This window comes from Myxocyprinus asiaticus, chromosome 15 (genome assembly GCF_019703515.2).
Source record: "Myxocyprinus asiaticus isolate MX2 ecotype Aquarium Trade chromosome 15, UBuf_Myxa_2, whole genome shotgun sequence".
Taxonomy (NCBI): domain Eukaryota; kingdom Metazoa; phylum Chordata; class Actinopteri; order Cypriniformes; family Catostomidae; genus Myxocyprinus; species Myxocyprinus asiaticus.
In genome coordinates, this window is record NC_059358.1 from 48396014 (window position 1) to 48421581 (window position 25568).

The window sequence follows — 25568 nt, forward strand, 5'->3', positions numbered from 1 at the left end:
TACTCTTCCCTCGCTCCGATTCCTCTTGAGAACAAAGAAAACACTCAGCATGGCATCCGCAAGCTCCTCGCAGTCCACATTCAGACTGGGCCGCAGCAAGAAGAACCCGACCGTTATGGATCAGATCGGAAAGTTCTTTGGAGGAGACAAGAAGAGGAAGGGAAAGGTGAGGATAAAGTGGGCTTCATTAGACAAAATCATTCAGACCTCTCCACATGAGTCTGTACTACTGCTTTATTGTGCTTTATTTCTGGAGTATTTGTTTGTGTGATTATGATATTTATATGTTCACGTTTGTCTTTTCAACAACGTTTATTAGAACTGATTTCCAGTAAAGTTATTGAAGATATAAAGCTGCATTTTTGTTTTTCAATGGATTTACTGTGGTACAGGGATTTGACATACAGATATTGTGTGAGAATTGTTTATAAACAAAATTACTTTTATAAAATGTATTAAGTATTTTAAATGCCTGTAAAATCTAGTATTTTTATCACTTTTTCACTGACAGTAAATTAGATTTTGAAATGTTGTACGGTACTTGATGTGTGTGGTACCATGTCTTAGCGAGGACGTTTATGTGGGAAGAGGGAATTTCACATATCTATAATATTCCCTTATTATCTATGATCAACTTTGTGTATCAGAATTTTATAGGGATTTCAGAATCCAAGATGTTATTTTTCTCAGTCTGTCTTTGTGGTACTGAGTTGTGGTGATGGCAGTGCCATTTTTTTTTTTTTAACTCCCCAAGAGTGATCAAAACTGTTAAAGAGAGAGACATGTTCAAATTTCTATGTCGTTTTTGACAGGAAACTATAGATTCCAGCCTTTCCAGCTTGTTTTTATAATGAAAGATTGGGTCCTCTGGGTTTTTCATGGTACATGTGGAGGCTGTGCCCAATCTACTTGGTTCCTAAACTGGAAATTTTCTTGGAAATTATCCTTATGGTTTGTCATCATTGTATGTATTTCTCTAATTATGCAATTTTCAGAGCCTTAACTTTTCAAGATAAAAAAGTAGAGATAAAGAGGCTTTTAGAAGATTTAGCCATTATGTGACAAAAATCAAAGTTGGGAAATTAGGAAATTGCATTTGAGTCACTCCTTGCATATGCATGTCAATGAAAAGATAGTATTTTTGGCTTGTGTGGAAATGTGAAATGAAATTGCCAAAAAGCTTCTCAATGAGGTATTTTTGTTTGTTCATATTTTTAAAGCGACATGTCATTGTTAAAAGGTAATGTTGCAGAACTACTGACCTGTGCACAGTGTCTGAAATTAAGATGTTTCAATATACATTTTGTGTGGACAAAAACTAAGCAGGTGAAGATGGTAAGATGAAATCAGAAGACTTTTATATGTGTTCTTTAATAATGTGGCAGAAATGGAGATATTTTGTCCTCTTTCCAGCACCAGCTGTATTATAGTTTGTGTTTGTCTCGGAGCTACATGCTGCTTCTTTCTCAAACATGCCTCAGGTTTTCCAGTCTCTCTCACATAACAATGTGAACTGTAAGTGTTAATGTCTCACTAGTATTTCCTATTGATTGTTGCCCTTTTGTAATACTTTGCAAAACAAGAGTTTGTGATAAACTATGTATCCTGTCAACCCTCAGTGTATCCCCTAACCTGATCCTTAGCTGAGCTTTTTTTTGTCTGCTTTATTAAAATCTATGTAAAAATATGAACCCTGGCTTTATTTTTTGTTTGTTTGTTTAGCTTTTTAGGATTTCTGTATGATCCTCAGAATAAGGCTTAGCACAAATTTAGCAAACATTTGTATGTTTTTGTGGTATGCTGTTGAAATTTACTGGTCACAATATAAATGCTAAGTTGTCAAGATAAAAAAAATATATATATATTTTTAATGTCTTACGAGTTTACGAATTACAACCCCAATTCTGAAAAAGTTGGCACAGGATCAAAAATGTTTATTACTGTGTAACATAATTTCTTTAAATAACACTTAATAGTTTTATTAAGAAACAAGTTTGTAAATTATAGCAAGCAGAATTTCCCCCCCTTGCTGCACAATTGTACGGGACCTTCGCTGCCGTATTTTGCGCTTCATAATGTGCCACACATTCTCAGTTGGAGATAGGTCAGGACTGCAGTCAGGCCAATCTAGCACCACAATTTCTGCTAACACAGAAATGCACTTGTAATCTGGGCAGTATGTGGTTTGGCATTGTCCTGCTGGAAAACCACTTCTGAATGCGTTTGAACTCCGGTCCATCAGATGTCACTGTCTTACAAACTGTAAAGTGTCTGTAATGGATATCATGACATGGGCTTGGGATTACTTTAGTAAACCTTTTGTTAGTCGATACCACTCACCACAAGTTAAGACTTTACTAGGCAAACAGAAGCCATACATCAACACTGTCCAGAAGCGCTGCAGACTTCTCTGGGCTCGGTCTCATCTGAGATGGAAAGTAGAACAGTGGAATTGTGTTTTGTGCTCTGGCGAGTCCACATTTCAAATAGTTTTTGGAAAAAACATCTGTCACTTAACACCGGCCAAAGAGGAAAAGGACCATCAAACCTGTTATGAGTGTCAGGTCAAAAAGCCAGTGTCTGTCATGGTATGGAGGTGTGACCGTGCCCATGGCATGGGTAACTTGCAAGTCTGTGAGGGCACCATTAATGCAGAAAGACATGTATAAATTTTGAAGCAACAAATACTGCCATCCAAAGAAATTGAAAACTGTGAAGACTGTGAATCAGAATCAAGGCACACAATTAGTACAGTCACTTGAAAAGAGAAAAGCATCTTTAAATGCCAATTACACACCTGATAACATTATTTTAAGTGAACAGAACTGCTTATAACATCTCAACACACTCACTATAAAGCTGTGAACTCATTATTTGCTATCTCCTTTACTAATATTTGAATCAATACAGAAATGAATTAATGTTCAGTTATCAGCTTTAATTTATCTTGGAGCAAATGTTGGTGTCCTCACTGATATATGTTTGGGAACGTTTGAGAATGAGGGCTGACACAGTTTAACCAATAACATGCTCTTATCCAGAATCATTTAAAGAATTGGTTTTTTTTTTTTTTTTAAAAAAAGAAGAAAGAAAACATCCTCTCCGCCAGTGGTGTAGTAGTGTCTGAAGAGGTGGGCATACTGTGAATTTATGAAAAATAAATAAATGCACCCACTCTTTAAAATTCATTTATTTACATTTATATACAGTACATATGTCAAATGTGTTAGAAATATATTTTTCCATTAAAAAAGACAATTATAGTCCCACATGAGCTTACAAAATGTATATCAGGGTAAGTTTCTTATTGGCATGGTGTAGAGCAGAGGTTTTCAATTGGTGGGGGGCGCCAGAGAGCCCCAGGGGAGGGGCAGCGCAGGGGAGGGGCAGGGGAGGGGCAGCGCAGGGGGAAAAACATAACGGTTGACGTCTGTACACATCTGTCATGCTAGCTTGAGTGTTGCAAAATTGATCGCTTTGTAGTGTCTACAATACAAAAGTCTACAGGAGAGGAGGCAGATTCCCTTCACCTCCACATTCTTATGTGAGTGCGGGTTTTCCGCTTTGACCATGCTTAAAAGCAAATACTGATCAATGCTGCAGGTGGAGGACGTTTTACGTTTATTCCTTTCTACCGTGCAGCCCCGCATCGATCACCTGTGCGCATCAAAAAGTCGGACTCATTGTTCCCACTGATGTAGGGGCGATGAAAACGAAGAGGCAAAATCGGCGATCGGATTTTTATTTTTTATTTTTTATTTTTTGCTTCGCTTAACGTAAGCCTATATGGAAGTGATTTTTACGCATTTGATACTGTGACAAAACAGCGCTGTCCATCTTGCTGATGTTGTTTGATGTCTGATGTTGATGTTGTAGCCTAAAATCTCCAATATAGCTCTTATTCAATTGAGATAACGTTAGTATCCTGTGGCTGTTAATGAACATGTTTCCAGTTTAGTTATTTGACCGTCGAGGGTTATCTGTTCAGTGATCAGAAAATACAGCTGTCCATCCTGCTGATTTTGTTGGCTCTTTGATTATAGTTTTGTTGAGAATACTCTGTTTTTTGACTGTGGAGGATTCTGTTTAGAAGACTAATTTTAACAGTTTCCCAATTGCTTGAATGTGGTAAAAATGTGTTGCAATGTATGTGTTCACAATATGTTTTAAAAAGAAAGACAAACGTGTTTGAAATGTTTTGAAAAAATATAACCTATTTCAAAATGAAACTGAATTTAAAATGGAATGTTGATAGCTTAATAAAAAAGTTTATCTTAATAAAAAAAATAAAAAAAATAATATTGATGAACATAGCCTAAAAGCAATACTAATAATAGTATTACTACTAATAGTAGTAGCCTAGTAGTACCAATAATAATAGCCTAATTAGTGGTTATTGTCAAATTCACCCAATTTGAAAACCCCTGGTGTAGAGTACACTGCTAAGAATCATGGTATGGAAACTTGATGTTAAATATGTATTTAAATTAATAGGTGTCATTAATGTTCCTTTTATTATGCTACTATGAAAATTGTTAATACTTTATTATTACTCTAATTAATAAACGTATACATATATAATACGCAATAAACTGTTAAGCATTGTATAATATCAGTGTAGTAATGTTCTTGTATTACCATATAACCTACATAAATTAATGGTTATTTGTTTCATTTGTGTATTATTGTGTGCTTTTCTGTGTATAGTGAAATTGTTTTCCTACTTAGAAATATACATTTAAATGATTTGATATCACGAGAAAAAGGCATCACCGACAGCAGTAAAAGGCAAAAAAAAAAAAAAAAAAAAAAAAAAAACATTTGATGGAATAATTACAGGACACAGTTTTCCAGCATCTTCGAAGAGTATCAAAAACTAGTACGGGTGCAATAACATGCAGATTAATTGCATAAGTAAAATTTAAATATAGGCTATATATTTATATTTATATATATTTACGTTTAGCAGGGAAATACATTTTCATGGTTACTCCAGGGATGCTTGTGCATCAGCATTAGATGCTAGAGATTATTGAAAAATATGATTGGTTAGCAAATATCCAATCGCGTCTGAAATGAATGTTCTGATTGGTGTATCAGCTTAGTCCGTCTGTCTGTCTTGCCCGTGCTATCAGTTGCGCTCCCGCCTCCCGCAGCTCCGTGCACATTTTAAAATAAAATCACAATTCACTCAACGGTGCTGCGGCATCGCGTTAAGCCCAAATTATACTTCGGTCAAACGCTGAGCTGAGTGCTCGAGCGCTGAAAGCGCGCAGTCCGATTTTTCTAATTGCGCGTCTTTGAACACGCAGAATGCGCATGCTCCTGGAATTATTTGCACTAATTAATGGGTGAAAAAGGTGGCAGGTGGCTCACATATGAGCCATTGTTGTCACGAAGGTGCACTAGAAGAAGATGTAATCGCGGGTAAACAACAGGATATGCAGGTAAAACGTCAACAGTGGATGTGTACGTCAAGAGCGCGTGTGTGATGAGATTTGGATATACCTGTAATTTTATTACTCAAGTCTGAAGGACTATAAAGACTTCTTCATGGGTTTAAACTCCTGAAGAAGAGAAATAGTAAGGTGTTTCATTCAGTCGTAGTGCGCATGCGCCAACCACCTGTATAGGGGCGCACCGTCAAATGCAGTATACTTTGACAGGCTCGTGTTCGCCTGTACACAGACCCTGAGTGTTCGTGTCAAAATAGAAGTATATTTGGGCTTTAGTAGATTGAAAAAATTCCGGGTCAAAAGCCTACTCGTTGTTCTGGTGGCCATACGCATCATCACTTATTTTAGGTGGGCATACGGCGTATGCCTGCGTATGCCCTAGACTACACTACTGCTCTCTCCGTACCTTGTGCCACTATTACAAGTGACCCATCAACAAAGTTTTTTTTTATCTTTACATTTTTTGGATAATTTCTATAAATTTACACTTAAAACTACTCAAACACACATTACTACTGTAGACTCTCGATGGAAAAAAGCAATAGCAAGCGTTTCTCAGAGAAATGGTGGATGACAACAGATGCTAAGATAAGATTGGTCAAAAATGCTTTTAAGGTGGAGCTTAGCGAAGGGTCAGTTGTGCAGCTGAAGATATACATAATGGATGAATGGAGGAACATTTTGCTTTAAACTTAAACTCTTTCTTCTGTCTTCAGCTCCCAAACACTTAATAAGTGTTATTAGAAGAAATACCTTCCAAACTAATTGAACATTGATCATTGTAGACACGCTCAGTATTGACAACATATCTGGATAAGCCACTTCAGGTAAACATTTGATGTTCTTTGAGAAAATGTGTTGATTTGTTTATTTTCAGTTTTTCACATATCTTATTTGTTCTGTTTTAGCTAGACTCAATATGTGCTAGTTATTTGATGTTACACAGTGGTAAACACTCAACTGCCCCAACTTCTGGAGCATGTTGAAATCGTGATTTGAAATGAGCGTATACTTAAAAACAAAATTGAAATTTACAATTAAAGCAAAACATCAAATAATGTGTTCTTGTAATGTTTTCAATATAGCACAGAGTGAATAGAATTTACAAATCACTCCTTTTTGTTTTATTAGCATTTTCCATACTATCCTAACTTTTGGGTTTGTAGGAAGTTTTCATTATACAATATGTTTAACAGTAACAACAATATTGTACAAAGAGGGAAAGCTTTGAAATGCATTAAGCACATGCTGATTGATACAAATATTTATGTCAATTTTCAGTTTAGGGTTAAAGTACAAAAGGTAATGTACACAAATAAGATTTTTATGTCAGTGGGCTATTCCATGAATGAGATGAGATTACATTTTCAGTCCTTATATAGTCTCTGATAGCTGATACTTATGCACATGGCCATGGAAAACCAAGAAATATCAAGGAATTTTAAAATTGTGTTTTTCAGGCCAGGAAAAGTAATGGAAATTTTATATTTTAATTTCTATAGTGAGTGAAAGTTAATCTCGGCTAGATATTGCTCGTGTAGAGTAAGTGGCCGTTCAGACCTCACATACTTTTGCACCAAAAAAGGTTAGCACAACAAATATTACAGAGCACAGGTGTCTCGGTTCTTTTTATCCTGACATGGCATCTTAAAAAAACACGGTGCCCTTTCGCAAATGGCTGAAAAAATAAATAAAAGTGAGATGTGGTGCAACAGTCAAAGACGTCCATGCATAGTGCATATTTACATTGAAAAACAGCGAAAATGCATGGAAAAAACACATTAGGTATTAACGGCCCCTAAACCTTGCTAGCAAGCTGTAGTAATGCTGACTTGTCAGACAATCATTCTTTTGGGTCAGTGATGGGTAAAACATCTCACAAACCAGTCTGAATGATTCATTAGCAAACTAGTCTGAATAGAAAGGATTTTTAAAATGGTGCATCCAGTCATTGGTATAACTACAGGGAGGGCAGTGTGGGCAACTGTTCTAGGGCCCAAGGTAAGAGGGGGCCCATGACAGCCGACCAAAAGTGACCTACAGGCGATGATAAGCACCCCTCCGGAATGCAAAAGCGACCACCCCATCCACAATATTGTCATAAAATTTTATTATTTAAATGTGGACCATGATTTTCGGTGGCTGGATGCTCCCTGGATGCCTGGAGCTAACAGAAATAACAGGGTTTAGATGGCCGAAAGAGCAAACACAAATGGGCACATGAACTGCAGCATTAAACGAGAAGGCTGTGTACGTCCAGTACTAAAAACAGTTGCACACATCTTCTCTCTGGAAGGTGAACAACATTTTTGCCAGCTAATAGTAAGTTTGATAGCTAGAGTTTAGCTGGCTAGTTAAGTAAGCTCTAAAAATAACTTTAGATATTCGCCCCTATTATTATATCAGTCATCATATTTATTTGAATAGCGCTTTTCAAAACACACTTTTTTCAAAGCAGCTTTACAAAAAATTATGCTGTGACATAAAGTCAAGCTGTAATGTCTTACAGTCTTCATTCTGCAGATTGATAAAAAACATGATTATAGATTATGCCAAAGGCGACTGTGGCAAGGACTGTGGCAGTTGTGAAGCTGCGCAAGTCATTTACATTTAGTAATATAGCAGACAATTTTATCCAAATCGACTTACAAATGAGGAACATAAACAATTTGTCACACAAAAGTCAACAATATCTCAGTAGCAGACTGCCAAGATGTCAGAGGAGCTGGAGTAGTACTGAAACAACCGCAGAAGAAAGAGACAGACAATGAAAGTTTTATAGACAGTCATCAACATCATGTCTGGATAAGTCACTTCATGTAAACGTTTGATGTTTTTTGAGAAACTTTTCAGTTTTTGCACTATTTTGTTTGTTCTGTTTTAGCTAGACTCTAAAAGTACATGCTAGTTATTTCATTTTGACAGTTCTGGGTTATAAAAATGCTGCTACCGGAAATGCTTCAGGACCAGACGTGCAGTAACGTTATAGTTTCTTTGTTATTGCTTGCGTCCTTGAAATGGTCAGCGGAATAAAATAATGATTTATCAGGTCTGCAGAGCACAATTACAAACAGGACAACCTCACAGACAAACTTACATTCTTAAGTAAAGTAAACTGACTGTGAAAGATCTATTATTCAGCACTCTGCCGAGATGTCCAATAGCAAGTTTGAAACGGGATAGTACAATATGGGGTTTGTTTGCAAGGGTGCGTTCCATTCAGAAGTGATCATCCCTAAGCCCTATTCCTTTTAAAGGTTTTACCCTCTGCTGCGAGAGCTTTGGTGGGCTGAAAAGAGTGGGGCTCAAAATTAACGGAATGTGGAACAAACTTTTCAAGTTATTTGCATTAGTAATTTAGTTCAAAGTGATCTTACAGCATGACTATCATAATTGTTCTCCAAACACTCTTCCCTCATCCAGGAATCATCCTGGATATTTATGTTCTAGAGTAAACATACTGAAAAATTATTAAGATGAAGTGGTATTAATAACAGCTTGTAGAAACTATTAAATGTAAAAAGACTGTTGACTGTATTAACACTTAAGTATACCTCAAGAATAGCTTACTGACAGTTGACTCCGCATACTAAATATACAAATGACATCACATTTAATTAGTTGATTCCAGCCATCCGTCTTATCTTTTTGATATCAAACGGTCTTGTGAGAGAACTGTTATTAATTAGGCAGATTAGACAGGTGTGTACTAATACATGGAGGTTTCAAACTGGGGTCTGGGGAACTCCAGGGGGACACAAGGGGGTGCTAAGGTGTCTGAAGAAAATTTCACAGAAGTGTAAAAAAAAAAAAAAAAAAAGGATGTAAAAACTGTTTGCCAAATTTGAAATTATTACTGTTTCATTCTGCTTTCTGAAGACTACAAAGTACATTTTAACTGAATGAAAATGTTCTCTTCAGGTTTATACACCAAACATTACTCTATGGCAGTGGCGATTTCTCCGAGTAGGCAAAGGAGGCAATGTCTCCTCAATAATTCGGGTGAGCAAAATAAACAACTGTACATAAATAAAACAAATAAAATGTTACAAAATGTGAACTCAAACAATGTGTGTAGCAGTCATATTCACTCTGTTAAACAGCGACACCCAGCGGATACATTTCAGTGGGAGGCAGCGTCTCTCAAGCCTCCCTTCAGCTCATTGCAATATCACTGCTCATAAAGAGTGTGGTGATTGTGACGTGGAAAATAGGCGAAAAGTCACGTGAGGGGAGACATTGGCTCAGATTAGCGCTGATTCGTTCAATACGCTGTCAATCAATCAATGCGATAGTGCCCCCCTCATGCTGTCATCCTCACAGCAGGTCACAGCAGATCACTAATGAAACTGATGGAAGTGCAGAAACTATTTACTCATAAAACAGCTAACTGACACAGACAACAACACTTTTGGTCATCCAAATAAAATAAAAAAAAGACTTGAAATCTGAAATGGTATGTGAGTGACACGTTTTTTAGTGAACATTCGCTCTTAAAGGTACAGATACGGGCCATCACGAAGCCTGTGTTGTTTACCAAGGAGTAGATGATGGATGTTCCAAAAATAAGATGACTAGAAAAACAATAGGCAAACTTGTTGCTGTATTCTTGTAGGTATTGTTTTTGAGGCAATGACAAATTAATAATTATAAACAATGCATATACACTTGATGAGTCTTTGATTTGACTTGATTTAATAAACTGTGTTAATATCAACTTACAAAAATAAGTATTTCATGCTTATTTAAGGTGTAAGTTAAAAGGTATTTCATATGGCTTCCTGTACAGAAATCTGATATATGGCAATTAACATAAATAATGTTAATTTTTTGGGGGGCTTATACATGTACATACCCTGTACAAATTTGATAATAATAAACTGATTTAAGGAAAATATATGTTACATATAGAAAAACGGCCATTATTTTGCTATTATGTTGTTTCATTTATTAGCAAAATATGTTACTTTTTATATTATGTATTTTTATGCAGGCCTACATTTTCATAACATATGTTGTGATAAATCAGACTTCAGATTTGTATGGGTTTAACCTGAAAGCTATTTAAATGTCAACTGGAACTGAAATAGGAATTTATATTGAATAAAAAAGCGAATGCTGAGATCATTTCAAAAGTCCAGCACATGCCACTGGTCTATGGGTATTGACTTACTGTATTACACAAAGTAAATATTTTTCAATATAATATTTGAATTATTTAGTTTGGCTTTAGGACAATGAAAATTTGTAACATTTATAAAATGACAAATATATACATGTCTTTATAAGGTAACACTTATATTTTCATTTACATATATACAAAAATGTAAAGCTGTCTTAATATTTTAGGAGGGGGGTCCCTCGCAAAGGAGATTATTATATTTGGGGGTTTACTGATAAACACAAACGATCATATTGACCCCAACAGGTGTGAGATCAGTGGAAACCACACATTACCTTTCTTATTCTCAGGGAGTTTTTCCTAGTGTCTGCTCATTTGCTCACTCAACTCATGAAGGTACATCTTGACACATGACATATTTTAAATGCATCATAGTGTTGAAGCCAGTGCAAAGAAAAGAAAAATAATCATCTTCAAATTGTTTGACACCACCCACACAAACAGCTGGGAAATCATAATAAAAAGCCTTAGTGAGGCAGTTATTTCATCTCAATACTGCCAGTAAGAGCATTAAAGGGGGAAGTTGTGTTGATGGATGGATGGAAAACCGGACATGGTGCCGTGAGATCCATGTAGGGATGCAATGGAAGAAAGATGCCGTAGGTTGTTCCTGGCAGGGTACTCTGCTTTACAGGCTCCTATGTTTAGGATTAGGGTGAGGGTGGGGGTGGGGTTAGGGTAACTGCTGTCTGACAGGAACAAACCGAGGCTCCTTTGAACAATCGGCATGCAGGGAAAAATCCATTCACAGGAAAGTTTCTTTGGAGCAGTCTTATCTATAGACATGAATGTACAGCTCATAAACTTTTGAGCTTCTGGAATATGACCATGGAATTTGCAGCAATTTATGAGGAAGTGATAAAGTAATGCAGAAGTTGTATAGAATGTGAGAAGTGAGATATTTCAGGTGTCAGGTGATGCTTTGTTTACTACTGGTCACACATTGTCTGGAGTTTCTAAGAACTGGCCTTTCATACCTCAAGCAGCTGGAAGGAGGAAGTTTCTCTATTTGGTAAATATCTGAAAGTTGCATATGATTTTAAAATAAAGCTATCAAAGATTTTGGATTACCAGGTCATTGCTAAAGGTGAGGCATAACTAATTTGTTTGCAATTATTTTCCATTACTTGAACAGACCATTTTCACAAACATAGGCGTAAACTATAGCAGGGTAACAGCACCACTGGCATATAAAAGTCAACGTTTCTTTCCAAAAGAGGAAAAATGAAGAGAAAGACGGATTATGGCAGTCATAATTACTGTAACTAATGAATCAATTATGAGAGAGAGAGAGAGAGAGAGATTATTTCAAGGTATTTACGCAACTAAATTGGAGCAAAAATACAGTACTGTGCAAAAGTTTAAGGCATGTTAGATGTTTCACAAAAACATTTAGTGTGTCAATAGTAAATATGAATTTTAGATTTCAAACATTCCTTTTGTAAATAGAATAGAAGTGGAAGGAGTCGTGCAACAGAAGGAATAAATCTCAACATCACTGAGTCAGTCTGGGATTACATGAAGAGACAGAAGCAACTGAAACAGCCGAAATACATAGAACTGTGTTCTGCAAGTTTTTCAAGAAGCTTGGAACATCCTATCTGCCAACAACCAAGAAAACGGTGTCCAGGTGTACCTTGGAGAATTGGGGCTGTTTTAAAGGCAAAGTGCTGTCTCACCAAATCGTTTGGATGGATTTTTCATGGATTTTTTTTTTTTTTAAACATCCTCACTACAACATTTCTCACAGCTGCCTAAAAATTTCACACACTACTGTACGTCTTCAAACGATCAGTGAGATGATGGGAATATTCCCAGCATTTAACCATTTCACATCATCACACAGCATGTGAATTGTTCAGGGTGTTGCCTCAGTAAAGATGTGATGCTGAGGGAGTTTCAGAAGTCTTCCTATGTGAAAAAGTGAAAGTGTGAAATAACAACATGTTAAGTAGCTCCACTGGAAAGTTTCAGATGGATAACCAAAGACCAAGACAGGAAATACAAGTGTTCGTAAAACACACAGAGGATGGCTCCATTAATTTTCCTTGCAAAGACACACTGACTTTACTGCTCATAGTCGTTTGCTCTTCTGTTGAGCACTTCTCTTGTATTGCATATGTTTTCCAACATCCAAGTTCAGGCATTTTTCATTGCATTGTATTGAACTGTCCTGGTGTCCAGTCCTTCATTGTATTTTGAAGATGCATTAATTTTACATTCTGTTATTATGATCTTAGAGGAATTTATTTATTTATTTTCCTCAAGGCATACATTTTGGTCTGTTTCTTACCCAGAACTATAGCATCGCTTCAGAAGAATTAGAATATACCACTCAAGGCATATGGATTACGTTTATGCTGTCTTTATGTGCTTTTTGGAGCTTGAAAGTTTAGGTTTAGACTCTTTTCACAGACTGTGATGACACGTTTCTGCTTTATTTAGCAGCGTAAATCTAGCAAAAAAATTATTTGCAATTTTTCAATTATTTTGTGTACATTTTTAACATATTTTGTATTATATTACCCTGGAATTAGTGTAAGATGAGGTTTGTAACACAGCTGTGAGAGAGTGACATTAAATTTGCCGTCTTTCTTCTGACTGTTGTAATCCATTGCTTTCAAATGTTTGTGCCAATGTAATAGTGCCATTTTTCTTTTGATGTTGGAGCAAATGGGTAAGCAAAAATGATATTTGGCATGGTCTCCCATTCTATCGAGGTTTACCCTGCAATAACTTACTTCTGCGTTCCAAAACCGAGTGTGAAAAGGGTCCAAAAAAGCAAATAAGACATCACACATTCTTCAAGATATCTTCTTTTGCGTTCCTCAGAAGAAAGAAAGTCATTTTGGTTGAGAATTTGGGATAGCAAAAGGGTGAGTAAATGAATTTTGAGGTTAACTGTTCCTTCAAAGGATGCTAGACACCAGTTTTCATACATATGAAAGTAACAGAAATAACAACGTTTAATGACAGAAACAGTTCTCTGTATACTGTATCGCATGTTCTGTTACTTCTCTTGTAAAGCAACTTTAGTCTTTTGAATGTTATGTAAGTAAAGCATGCAGTTTCTCTGTAAGTTACCATCGTCTCAATGTTAACTTTTGTGTTTGTATCTAGAAATGCTGCAGTCATTCTGCTGGCTATGAAATTATGAATCCTTGGCTGCCTTTGTGCCAAAGTATTCATATTTTTTTTTTTTTTCTGATTTTTTTCCCCTTTCCCACCCAATTTGGAATGCCCAATTCCCAGTGCGCTTTTAAGTCCTTGTGGTCGCGTAGTGATTTGCCTCAATCTGGGTGACGGAGGATGAATCCCAGTTGCCTCCGCGTCTGAGACCATCAACCCACGCATCTTATCACGTGGTTTGTTGAGCGCGTTGCCACGGAGACATAGCGCGTGTGGAGGCTTCATGCCATCCTCAGCGGCATCTGCGCTCAACTCACCACAAGCCCCACCGAGAACGAACCACATTATAGCGACCACGAAGAGGTTACCTCATGTGACTCTACCCTCCCTAGCAACTGGGCCAATTTGGTTGCTTAGGAGACCTGGCTGGAGTCACTCAGCACACCCTGGGTTTGGAACTAGTGAACTCCAGCTACCCAGGCCCCAGGCCCCCCTCCCCCGGCTGATCAAAGCAAACCTGAAGCTATTTTAGCAGTCTACTTGACATCTGAGTTCAGATTATTTGGATGGTGTGAATGTAGTTTAATGAAATGTGGTGCGTACCAGTAAACCACACCCGAGCCCACTTAAAAAGGTGGTCTGGGGTTCATGTGAACTCTACGCTACGGTATAATTTGTGTCTTTGAATGTTCCGGGTTGCAATTATTCTATAATAATGCATTTCTCATAGCTGTTGGTCTCCAGATAAATCGTCTACAGAGAGCAACTCACATTCTTCACATCTCTTGCACGGCATCCACATCAGAAAATGCAAGTGCCGCTCTGAGCATGTAAAGTTTTTGTGGTAAATAAAAGGGACAAATACTTCATTAACACTGTGGCTGTTTCCCAAATGACACTGTGCACTTGACCATCTGGTGTATGAATTTTTTGTATCATCTGAAATGTAACAAATATTTATTTATTTTATTTTTTACAACACAGAACATTCACCATTTTTCAGCTGACAGTAGTGATGCTTCAAACGTACACGATGTGTTGCCGCTAGCTTTAGCACGTTCCAACATTAGATCTCAAATGATAAAAAAAATTTGCTTGTTGCCACATTCACAATTAATTACAAATGTTTTGTCAGGCCAGCATCCCAGTCAGGTAACTCCACCATTTTGCTACGTAGGACAAGCCACTACCGTTTAGTGCATAAAATTTCCAACATTCCACACTCTCTGGCTGAAGAAGTATGATGTGTCATCTGGGTAAACGGCTGCCGCTATGGAATGGAACACATTTTGACTCCAGTAATACAATGTGAACAGAAACCTGTAAGGGCAAGATGAGGGGGAGGGATTGAAACCAATCAACCCAGGTGTGAAAACAACCTTAACGTATGAATCTCAAAGTTAAGTAACAAATTTCAGGTTAATGAAATTAGCTAAATGCTAACATTGGCAATATGTATGCAACAAAGAGGTCTGTGTATCAAAACTTTATTTGATCATTTGGTAGTATTTCTAATGCTAAAAACTAAGTATATAAAGCATCGAATTGGGATGCTTTATGGATAGTGTTGGGATTTGGGTGGTGTGCGATTGCTCTGACTGTATAATTTTTTATTTTACTTAGGTTTACTTTACATAAACCACAATAATGGTCTCCCTTACCAAAAATCTAGACTTCTGGCATAACTTGCCACAATTTGCTGCAAATTTGCCACTCGTTATTTTCACGTGGAAATGAGCTTGTGATACACTGCAAATGTTTGCCGGAAGTTTGCATTTCTTCATCTGTACTGGTGAACCAGCACCTAACCTTTGGCAACAATGGAAAATTTGCAGCAAGTTTGATGCAAACATTTGCAGTGTATCACAAGCTCATTTGCTTGTGAAAACGTTTAGTGGCAAATTTGCAATGAACTCCCGGTTTTTGCAAAGGCTGTTCTGCCCACCCAGTGAGTTTACAGTCCATTACTGTAAAAGTCTGGATTGAAGACTTTATTGTGGATTTACAGGATGTGCTGTGAATGTTTCATGATCAGATATGTTCTCTTCATCAGGCATCTTTCCGTGGTGCTCTGTCTGCCTCACCTCAGAGATCGAGTGCATCACCTCGACGCCGCGCTGATGAGAACGCTGTCGTGCATTTTTTCAGAAACATTGTACGTATCTCTCTCCTCTGTCTATATTTCTATTGAATCTGTTAAAAATGTAGTCTCTTAATACGATTTATTTGAGAATCAACATAGTTGTTTAACATTTAACTGATGTTGAAGGAATGTTCCGGGTTCAATACTTAAGTTACAAAAGTATAATATTTAAGTTCAAATGACAGCATTTGTTGCAAAATATTTGTTACCACAAAAAAAAATTCTACTCGGCCCTCATCCCTACTCTTTTCCAGGGGCGTTGTGAGGGGGAGGCTTAGGGGGCTTAAGCCCTTGATGTATTGTCCCAAGCCCCTGATCTTTTTTGAAGATTCACACGTTTCACTTTCCAAATAAAATAAGTTTTATGAATTTGTCTTTGTTCAACCAGTAGTCCATCTGTCCTTAATAAAAGCAATGGGCGCTGGCCGTGGTGTTTTACCGCTTGAGCTTTCATTCAAGTTCACTGCAGAAATGACCGTCAGCTGGGCTTTAACAGAGACTATTTAGCAGAGACGGGCCACTTCTATTAAAATGAATGTGAGAAATTGGAAATCACCTTTTAGATACAGACATTGCCTGTCAATCATTTAGAGAACATGCAAGCTTTACAAGCCGGGAAATTAATTTGTTTAGCATGAACTGAGGTAAAGAAGCTCAATTTATGATATCAGTATTGTCAGATTTTACTGCTGATTTGAAATACAGGTATGTGCGTTGATCGTAATCTTGACCAACCGCTATGGAGATTTGGGTCTTCCCCCATTCAAGTACAGGAGCTGCACTGGCATGCAGCTTGTTTACATAGAAAAATAGCTGCCCGGAAGCTCCTTTCTTTAAAAAAAAAAAAAAAAATGAGGGTTAGAGTCCATTCCTGGTCCATCATCAATATACTCTTTCTGTTCCATGGAAATAAGCAAGTCACATCACCTCCCTTCTTGGAATCTTTTTGCGAACATTGTGCAAAAGTTACTAGGACTACAGGGTTTACTACTGTTTCATTGACATGACATAGAGCTTAACTTGTGTTGAACCTGGAAACATTCTTTTACATTGTAGTTTTTTTTTCCAATCAGGTTTCACCTTCTACTCCCAAATCTAGGGTAAGCATTCGTCTCCTCAAGTTAACAGTTCTTTTCCTACAAGAAATTAACTAGCTAATGAAATTAATTAGCTAATAAAACTAGCTAATCTTTTGCTTCTAATCATCCATTCCCTTTTCCCTAAAAATCCCTCGATACAGTGAAACATAAAAAAAATTTGGAAAAAAAAAAAAAAACACATTATTGAGTCTCAGACAGGTAATATTGGATACAATAAGTGTCAGTGCAGTACAATAAGTAAAGCTGAGTCAGGAGTCAATAAAGTGGATAAGGACAGGGCATTTTTTCAGAAAATAAGCTAGAGTTCATGGAACTGAACTTGGTAGATAGCTTGGTTGCAATAGGAGACCTCTTCAAGTTCGCTGCTTGGCCATGAGCTCTGAGGTCCTTAAAGGAATAGTTCACCCAAAAATGAAGATTCTCTCATCATTTACTCATGCCATCCCAGATCTGTATGACTTTCATCTGCAGAACACAAAGGAAGATTTTTAGAAGAATATTTCAGCTCTGTAGGTCCATACAATGCAAGTGAATGGTGACTAGAACTTTGAAGCTCCACAAAGCACATAAAGGCAGCATAAAAGTAATCCATAAGACTCCAGTGGTTAAATCCATGTGTTAAGAAGTGATATGATGTGGATGAGAAACAGATCAATATTCAAAGGGATACTTCTTTTGTACTGTCAATATCCACTTTCACGTTCTTCTTTTATTTTTGGTGATTTGCATTTTTCATCATGTTGCCACCTACTGGGAAGGGAGGAGAATTTACAGTGAACTATCCTTTAAATGATGATATATGTTATATTTTCCTTATAATCCACCAAATCAACCAGGTGATCTACTATTAATTTTTACTTAGAGCTAGTGATGGGAAGTCTGATTCATTTATGCAACCTGGTTCTTTCAGACCAGAAAGTTGAAACAGTTTGTTTCAATGAGAGCCCTTCGGTGTTAGCATGATGCTTGGATCATCTGAATTTGAGATCATATTGATGCGCAAACAGGAGCAGGCATTTTGCTGCATTTTGACTGCTAGTGAAGGGATATCTGTATGTGGGCCAAAGATTGAGGTGATTACAAATTTCTTCCCACTGGTTGAACTGCTTGAAGCTGGCAGCGGAGCGATGCAGAGCGTGTGTTCCCTTAAAACAGTGCCGCTCTAGGTGCTACTTATAGCGGAACAGGTTCCAACCTTACACAGATGTTACATCAGAGGTGTTCCGGACCGTTTCACCCCAATTTAATCCCTGGTAAAGAGTGTATATCGCTTTCAAACAAGAACTGATAGAACTTTTTTACCCGAATACTTTTTGGGTGTAATTGCTCCCTACATTGCTAAAAGGTATGCAATGCAAAGGCGATAGGTCTTTCTTCACATGATGCCTGATAAGTGACACCACCACACCCACTCCACAAGGTGATGCATCGCATGCAAGCTGTACTGGCAAGACTGTGTTGAAATGAGTGAGGCCCTCAGTCTGAGACAGGGCTGTCATCTGTCTGAAAGACTCCTAACAATGCTTCATCCCATTCCACCATTTGGATTTGTTCAATAGTTTGTGCAATGGCTTAAGCATGTTTACTAGGCCTATGATAACCTTCACTTTTGAGGGTGCCTTGAACTTATCGATCACGTGGCCCAGTTACACTGAGGAGCGGAAAAACGGACACTTGTCCTTATGGCCCTTCAGCCCATTGTTCTAAAGTCCCTGCAGGGTTGCATCCACTTTACTTAAGTGTTCCTGCTCATCTCTCCGTGTAATGAGCAGATCATAAAGGTAACATTGCAAGGCAACAATCCACTGAGAATCTGATCCATCACTCTTTGGAACAATGCTTGGACTGAAGTAATTCCAAAGTCTCTAATACCGGTACATTTTATTGTGTGCTAATAAAAATGCCCAGGACCCAAATAAGGCATTTTGTCTTTACCTGGATCCCATACTTATTCAACATGTAATATATACTACATTTATCTGTAATTTTCTTGGTCTTTCACAACTAAAGCCATGCATCAGGTGTGTAACTGATGCTTTGTCTACAGTGCATCCGGAAAGTATTCACAGCGCTTCAGTTTTTCCACATTTTGTTATGTTACAGCCTTATTCCAAAATGGATTAAATTCATTATTTTCCTCAAAATTCTACAAACAATACCCCATAATGACAATGTGAAAGAAGTTTGTTTGAAATCTTTGCAAATTTATTAAAAATAAAAAAAGAGAAAAATCACATGTACAAAAGTATTCACAGCCTTTGCTCAATACTTTGTTGAAGCACCTTTGGCACCAAATACAGCCTCAAGTATTTTTGAGTATGATGCTACAAGCTTGGCACACCTATTTTTGGGCAGTTTTTCCCATTCTTCTTTGCAGGACCTCTCAAGCTCCATCAGGTTGGATGGGGAGTGTCGGTGCACAGCCATTTTCAGATCTCTCCAGAGATGTTCAATCGGGTTCAAGTCTGGGCTCTGGCTGGGCCACTCAAGGACATTCACAGAATTGTCCCATAGCCACTCCTTTGTTATCTTGGCTGTGTGCTTAGGGTCGCTGTCCTGTTGGAAGATGAACCTTCGCACCACTCTGAGGTCCAGAGCGCTCTGGAGCAGGTTTTCATCAAGGATGTCTCTGTACATTGCTGCATTCATCTTTCCCTCAATCCTGACTAGTCTCCCAGTTCCTGCCGCTGAAAAACATCCCCACAGCATGATGCTGCCACCACCATGCTTCACTGTAGGGATGGTATTGGACAGGTGATGAGCGGTGCCTGGTTTCCTCCAGGCATGACGCTTGCCATTCAGGCCAAAGAGTTCAATCTTTGTTTCTCATGGTCTGAGAGTCCTTCAGGTGCCTTTTGGCAAACTCCAGGTGGGCTGTCATGTGCCTTTTACTGAGGAGTGGCTTCTGTCTGGCCACTCTACCATACAGGCCTGATTGGTGGAGTGCTGCAGAGATGGTTGTTCTTCTGGAAGGTTCTCCTCTCTCCACAGAGAAACGCTGGAGCTCTGTCAGAGTGAGTAAATAATCAGAGAATTTTCATTTTTGGGTGAACTATGCCTTTAATTTCTGGCAAGTTTTATCACTATTCTTTATCATCAGTAACAATAAATTCACAAAAACTAAACTGCACAAGTCAAAATCCACAAGTAAAACTGAATTATGACTTATGCTTCCATGATTCTTTAACTGTCACATGACCCCAACTCAGAATGTTAGGTTCTAAGAAAATTCCAAGTTCACAACTGGTAATAATGTCTTTGTGGTGCCGTTCATTTGCACTTGTCTTAAAAAATAAACAAATATTTGCACTTATCTTGTAAATACAATCATTCTGACATGACTTGAATGCACCTGAAGGAACTAGTTATATATATACTGTATATATATATAAAATGTACACACCGATCAGCCACAACATTAAAACCACCTGCTTAATATTGTGTAGGTCCCCCTCGTGCCGCCAAAACAGAGATCTGAGATGATACACCAACAATCATGCCATGCTCCAAATCACTGAGATCACATTTTTTCCCAATTCTGATAGTTGATGTGAACATTAACTGAAGCTCCTGACCTGTATCTGCATGATTTTATGCACTGCACTGCTGCCACACGATTGGCTGATTAGATAATCGCATGGATGATTGTTGGTGCTAAATGGGCTGATTTGAGTATTTCTATAACTGCTGATCTCCTGGAATTCTCACACACAACAGTCTCTAGAACTTACTCAGAATGGTGCCAAAAACAAAAAACATCCAGTGAGCAGCAGTTTTGTGCACAGAAATGCCTTGTTGATGAAAGAGGTCAACAGAGAATGGCCAGACTGTCAGTTCAAACCAAAGTCTACGGTAACTCAGATAACCACTCTGTACAATTGTGGTGAGAAGAATAGTATCTTCGCGGGTTGGAGCTGTTTTGGTGGCACAAGGTGGACCTACACAATATTAGGCAGGTGGTTTTAATGTTGTGGCTGATCGGTGTATATAAACACTGGCGGCCAAATGTTTGGAATATGTACAGATTTAGCTGTTTCAGAAGGAAATTGGTGCTTTAATTCACCAAAGTGGCATTCAACTGATCACAAAGTATAATCAGGACATTACGGATGTAAAAAACAGCACCATCACTATTTGAAAAAAGTCATTTTTAATCAAATCTAGACAGCAGCCATCACTCTAACACCTTATCCTTGAGTAATCATGCTAAATTGCTAATTTGGTACTAGAAAATCACTTGCCATTATATCAAACACAGCTGAAAGCTATTTTGTTTGTTAAATGAAGCTTAACATTGTCTTTGTGTTTGTTTTTGAGTTGCCACAGTATGCAATAGACTGGCATGTCTTAAGGTCAAAATTAGGTCAAAAATGGCAAAAGAAAATAAACAGCTTTCTCTAGAAACTCGTCAGTCAATCATTGTTTTGAGGAATGAAGGCTATACAATGCTTGAAATTGCCAAAAAAACCCTGAAGATTTCATTCAAAGGTGTACACTACAGTCTTCAAAGGCAAAGGTTATACACTACCGGTGTCAAAAGTTTTGAAACACTTTCCTGAAATGTTTCTCATGATCTTAAAAATCTTTTGATCTGAAGGCGTATGCTTAAATGTTTGAAATTAGTTTTGTAGACAAAAATATAATTGTGCCACCATATTAATTTATTTCATTACAAAACGAAAATTTAGTTTTTGAAATGGATGACTTGGACCAAATAATAAAGAAAAGCAGCCAATAAGTGCCCAACATAGATGGGAACTCCTTCAATACTGTTTAAAAAGCATCCCAGGGTGATACCTCAAGAAGTTGGTTGAGAAAATGTCAAGAGTACATGTCTGCAAATTCTAGGCAAAGGGTGACTACTCTGAAGATGCTAAAATAGAACACAGTTTTGATTTATTTTGGATTTTGTTTAGTCACAACATAATTCCCATAGTTCCATTTATGTTATTCCATAGTTTTGATGACTTTACTATTATTCTAAAATGTAAAAAATAATAATAAATTATAATAAAGAATGAGTGACCCTAAACTTTTGACTGGTAGTGTATATAAACTCAGCCAAAAAAAAAAAAAAACATCCTCTCACGTTCAACTGCTTTTATTTTCAGCAAACTTAACATGTGTACATATTTGTATGAACATAAAAAGATTCAACAATTAAGACATAAGCTGAACAAGTTTCACAGACATGTGACTAACAGAAATGGAATAATGTGTCCCTGAATAAAGGGGGGGTCAAAATCAAAAGTAACAGTCAGTATCTGGTGTGGCCACCAGCTGCATTAAGTACTGCAGTGCATCTCTTCCTCATGGACTGCACCAGATTTGCCAGTTCTTGCTGTGAGATGTTACCCCACTCTTCCACCAAGTCACTTGCAATTTCCCAGACATTTCTGTGGGGAATGGCCCTAGCCCTCACCCTCCGATCAAACAGGTCCCAGATGTGCTCAATGGGATTGAGATCCAGGCTCTTTGCTGGCCATGGCCGAACACTGACATTCCAGTCTGGTCTAGAGAAGGTGGGTTTGTGCCCATAGGCGACGTTGTTGCCGGTGATGTCTGGTAAGGACCTGCCTTACAACAGGCCTAAAAGCCCTCAGTCCAGCCTCTCTCAGCCTATTGCGGACAGTCTGAGCACTGATCGAGGGATTGTGCGTTCCTGGTGTAACTCGGGTTGTTGTTGCCATCCTGTACCTGTCCCACAGGTGTGATATTCGGATGTACCGATACTGTGCAGGTGTTTTTACACGTAGTCTGCCACTGCAAGGACGATCAGCTGTCCTTCCTGTCTCCCTGTACCGCTGTCTTAGGCGTCTCACAGTACGGACATTGCAGTTTATTGCCCTGGCCACATCTGCAGTCCTCATGCCTCCATGCAGCATGCCTAAGGCACGTTCACGCAGATGAGCAGGGACCCTGGGCATCTTTCTTTTGGTGTTTTTCAGAGTCAGTAGAAAGGTCTCTTTAGTGTCCTAAGTTTTTATAACTGTGAACTTAATTGCCTTTTACTTTTACTTACTTTTACTTGAGTAGTATTTTAATTGATGACTTTTACTTTAAGGGATAGTTGACCCAAAAAAGAAAATTCTCTCATCATTTACTCACCCTCATGTCATCCCAGATGTGTATGACTTTCTTTCTTCTGCAGAACACAAATGAAGATTTTTAGAAGAATATTTCAGCTCTGTAGGTCCATACAATGCAAGTGAATGGTGACCAGACCTTTGAGGCTCCAAAAAGCACATAAAGGCAGCATAAAAAGACTCCTGTGGTTTAATCCATATCTTCAGAAGTGATCCAGTTGGTTTTGGGTGAGAACTGACTAAAATATAACTCCTTTTTCACTATAAATCTTGACAGCAGTCTCCTTGGCGATTATGATTTCAAGCTCGATTACACTTCCTATAGCGCCATCTAGTGCTCTGTGCATGCGTCAAGCACTAGGGAATGTAATCGAGCATGAAATCATGATCGCCAAGGAGACTGATGTCAAGATTTATTGTGAAAAAGGAGTTACATTTTGGTCTGTTCTCACCAAAAACCAACTGGATCACTTCTGAAGACAATGATTAAACCATTGGAGTCTTTTGGATTACTTTTATGCTGCCTTTATGTGCTTTTTGGAGCTTCAAAGTTCTGGTTACCATTCACTTGAACAGCTGAAATATTCTTCTAAAAATCTTTATTTGTGTTCTGCAGAACAAAGAAAGTCATACACATCTGGGATGGTATATATATATATGTGTGAGTAAATGAGGAGAGAAATTTTCATTTTTCATCTGAAGTAATACATTGGTGTGTTTTCTGTACTGCATATGGAACTTGAGTACTTTTTCCACCACTGCGCGTAGCACATAGAGTTGTTTGATTCCAGAATTTTTGCAAGAGCTAAACAAGCGGTATCCTAGTTCTGGAAATCTTTGCAGCAGAGTTTAGTTGCACAGAAGAGAAGAGTAAACTGAGCATATTTGCTTTTAGCCATTTCAGTTAAACAAATAAAATAATTGCACATATCATCATTATTCAATTCAACATGTTTCAAGATCACTGAAGACTGATAAAATGGTTCCTGTCCAATTACTGGAGTAGGATCAAATATGAGCATCTATGTCCTTTATTAACAGGGACAGCATAAGTCACAGAGCTCGGCTAAAGATCCAAAAGGACGTGGAGACAGTCAAGGCACCTTAACCAGGATCTTCAAAATGGTAACAGTTTTTTCTTTATGTATTAGTGATGAAAATGTCAAATCAACGACTTTCAGCTTGTGTTTACTGTCTGTCCCTTTTAGGGAGGAAGCCAGTCTGCCTCATCTACCAAGCGTTGATGTCCCAGTGCCGATTTAAAATCAGGAGGAAAGGGAGAGTGATGGATGGATTTGTTTTTTCTTAATTCTAATTCAGTAACAAAGACTTGAATAGGCTTTTGCATTGATTGATATGTGACAATACAATCTGTGTCCTGAGAATTTTTCCTGTTTAGTCTTGTCAGAGTTGTAATAATCTTTGATGGGTCGCTGTCTGAATGAATCTAACCTGACACTGGTAATGAGGCTGAGTCAGTTTGAGCTCCTCTCACGACTGGTTAGGTCAACAGCCATCTGTCTAGAAATGTTTCTGTCCTGTCTCTGTAGCGTTCAGTCTGTGCACAGCTTCAGTGTGGCCAGTATCTCTTGCAGTATTTTGTTTCTTAGACCCTAAATGTTTTTTTTCTCTACATGGCTTACACGCTTTATTTCTCTGTGAGCGCTATTCCAAAAACAGAATGATGGAAAAGATGTCAAGATTTACACTGCATATCCCATAATCCTTTGAACATGTCATGTGTGTCCTGGTATTTATTGACTGACTTCCATAACTGGATTTTTCAACATTATGGGAATTTGTTTCTGGAGATTTTGGCTTAATTTAGTAACAGACAAACCTCCAGACCAATTCTTATGTTAGACTGGCAGTGTGTTTTACAGATGAGGCCAGTAGTATACTGTATGTTTCAAGCTATGTTCTCATCATACATTTAAGCCCACATTTCCATTAGGAATCAAAAGCCATAAAACCACAAACAAAAAGGATAAATGTGTCTTATACAAAATAAAAAAATGTCATTTATGTTGATGTTACAGCAAAATCACTAATAGATTACAATGATTAAAAGTGCAAATGTTTGTATTTCTCTTTTTTTTTTTGTCTAACTGATTTTACACATTTCACTAAACTAAAGTCAACATTCTCAAAATAATTAACACAGCCATTGGAACAATACTCAATTTTCCTAAACAGATCATGTAGTTTTCTTGATTTCTCAAAACACAAACTTCTCCAATCAAAGGTTCATGCTTTTGCTAGCTATGAAAGGGGTCATCTATGAAAACCCAGTGCAAACAAACAAGATTTGAGGAAGAAGAGGAAGTGGACTTATAAGAGGTGGAATGGGCAAGGAAACAGGGAATAGGAGGTGAATAAGATATGATGACATGATGAAAGGGGAAGATTTTCTCAAAGGTGGGCTTGATGAATATGTATATTAGAGAAATTAAAGAAAACAGGTAAATGTCT

At 37.8% G+C, this 25568-nt stretch overlaps 1 protein-coding gene across 1 annotated transcript; it reads left to right on the forward strand.

Moving 5' to 3' along the window:
* The first annotated feature begins 25 nt into the window (after positions 1-25).
* LOC127452558 (myelin basic protein-like) lies at positions 26-25181 on the forward strand. Its single transcript, XM_051718095.1, has 5 exons — positions 26-166; positions 15821-15922; positions 16984-17010; positions 24138-24221; positions 24305-25181. Exons 1-5 carry the CDS (start codon positions 50-52, stop codon positions 24338-24340), a joined length of 366 nt encoding a protein of 121 aa, XP_051574055.1. The 5' UTR covers positions 26-49; the 3' UTR covers positions 24341-25181.
* Positions 25182-25568: the final 387 nt, after the last annotated feature.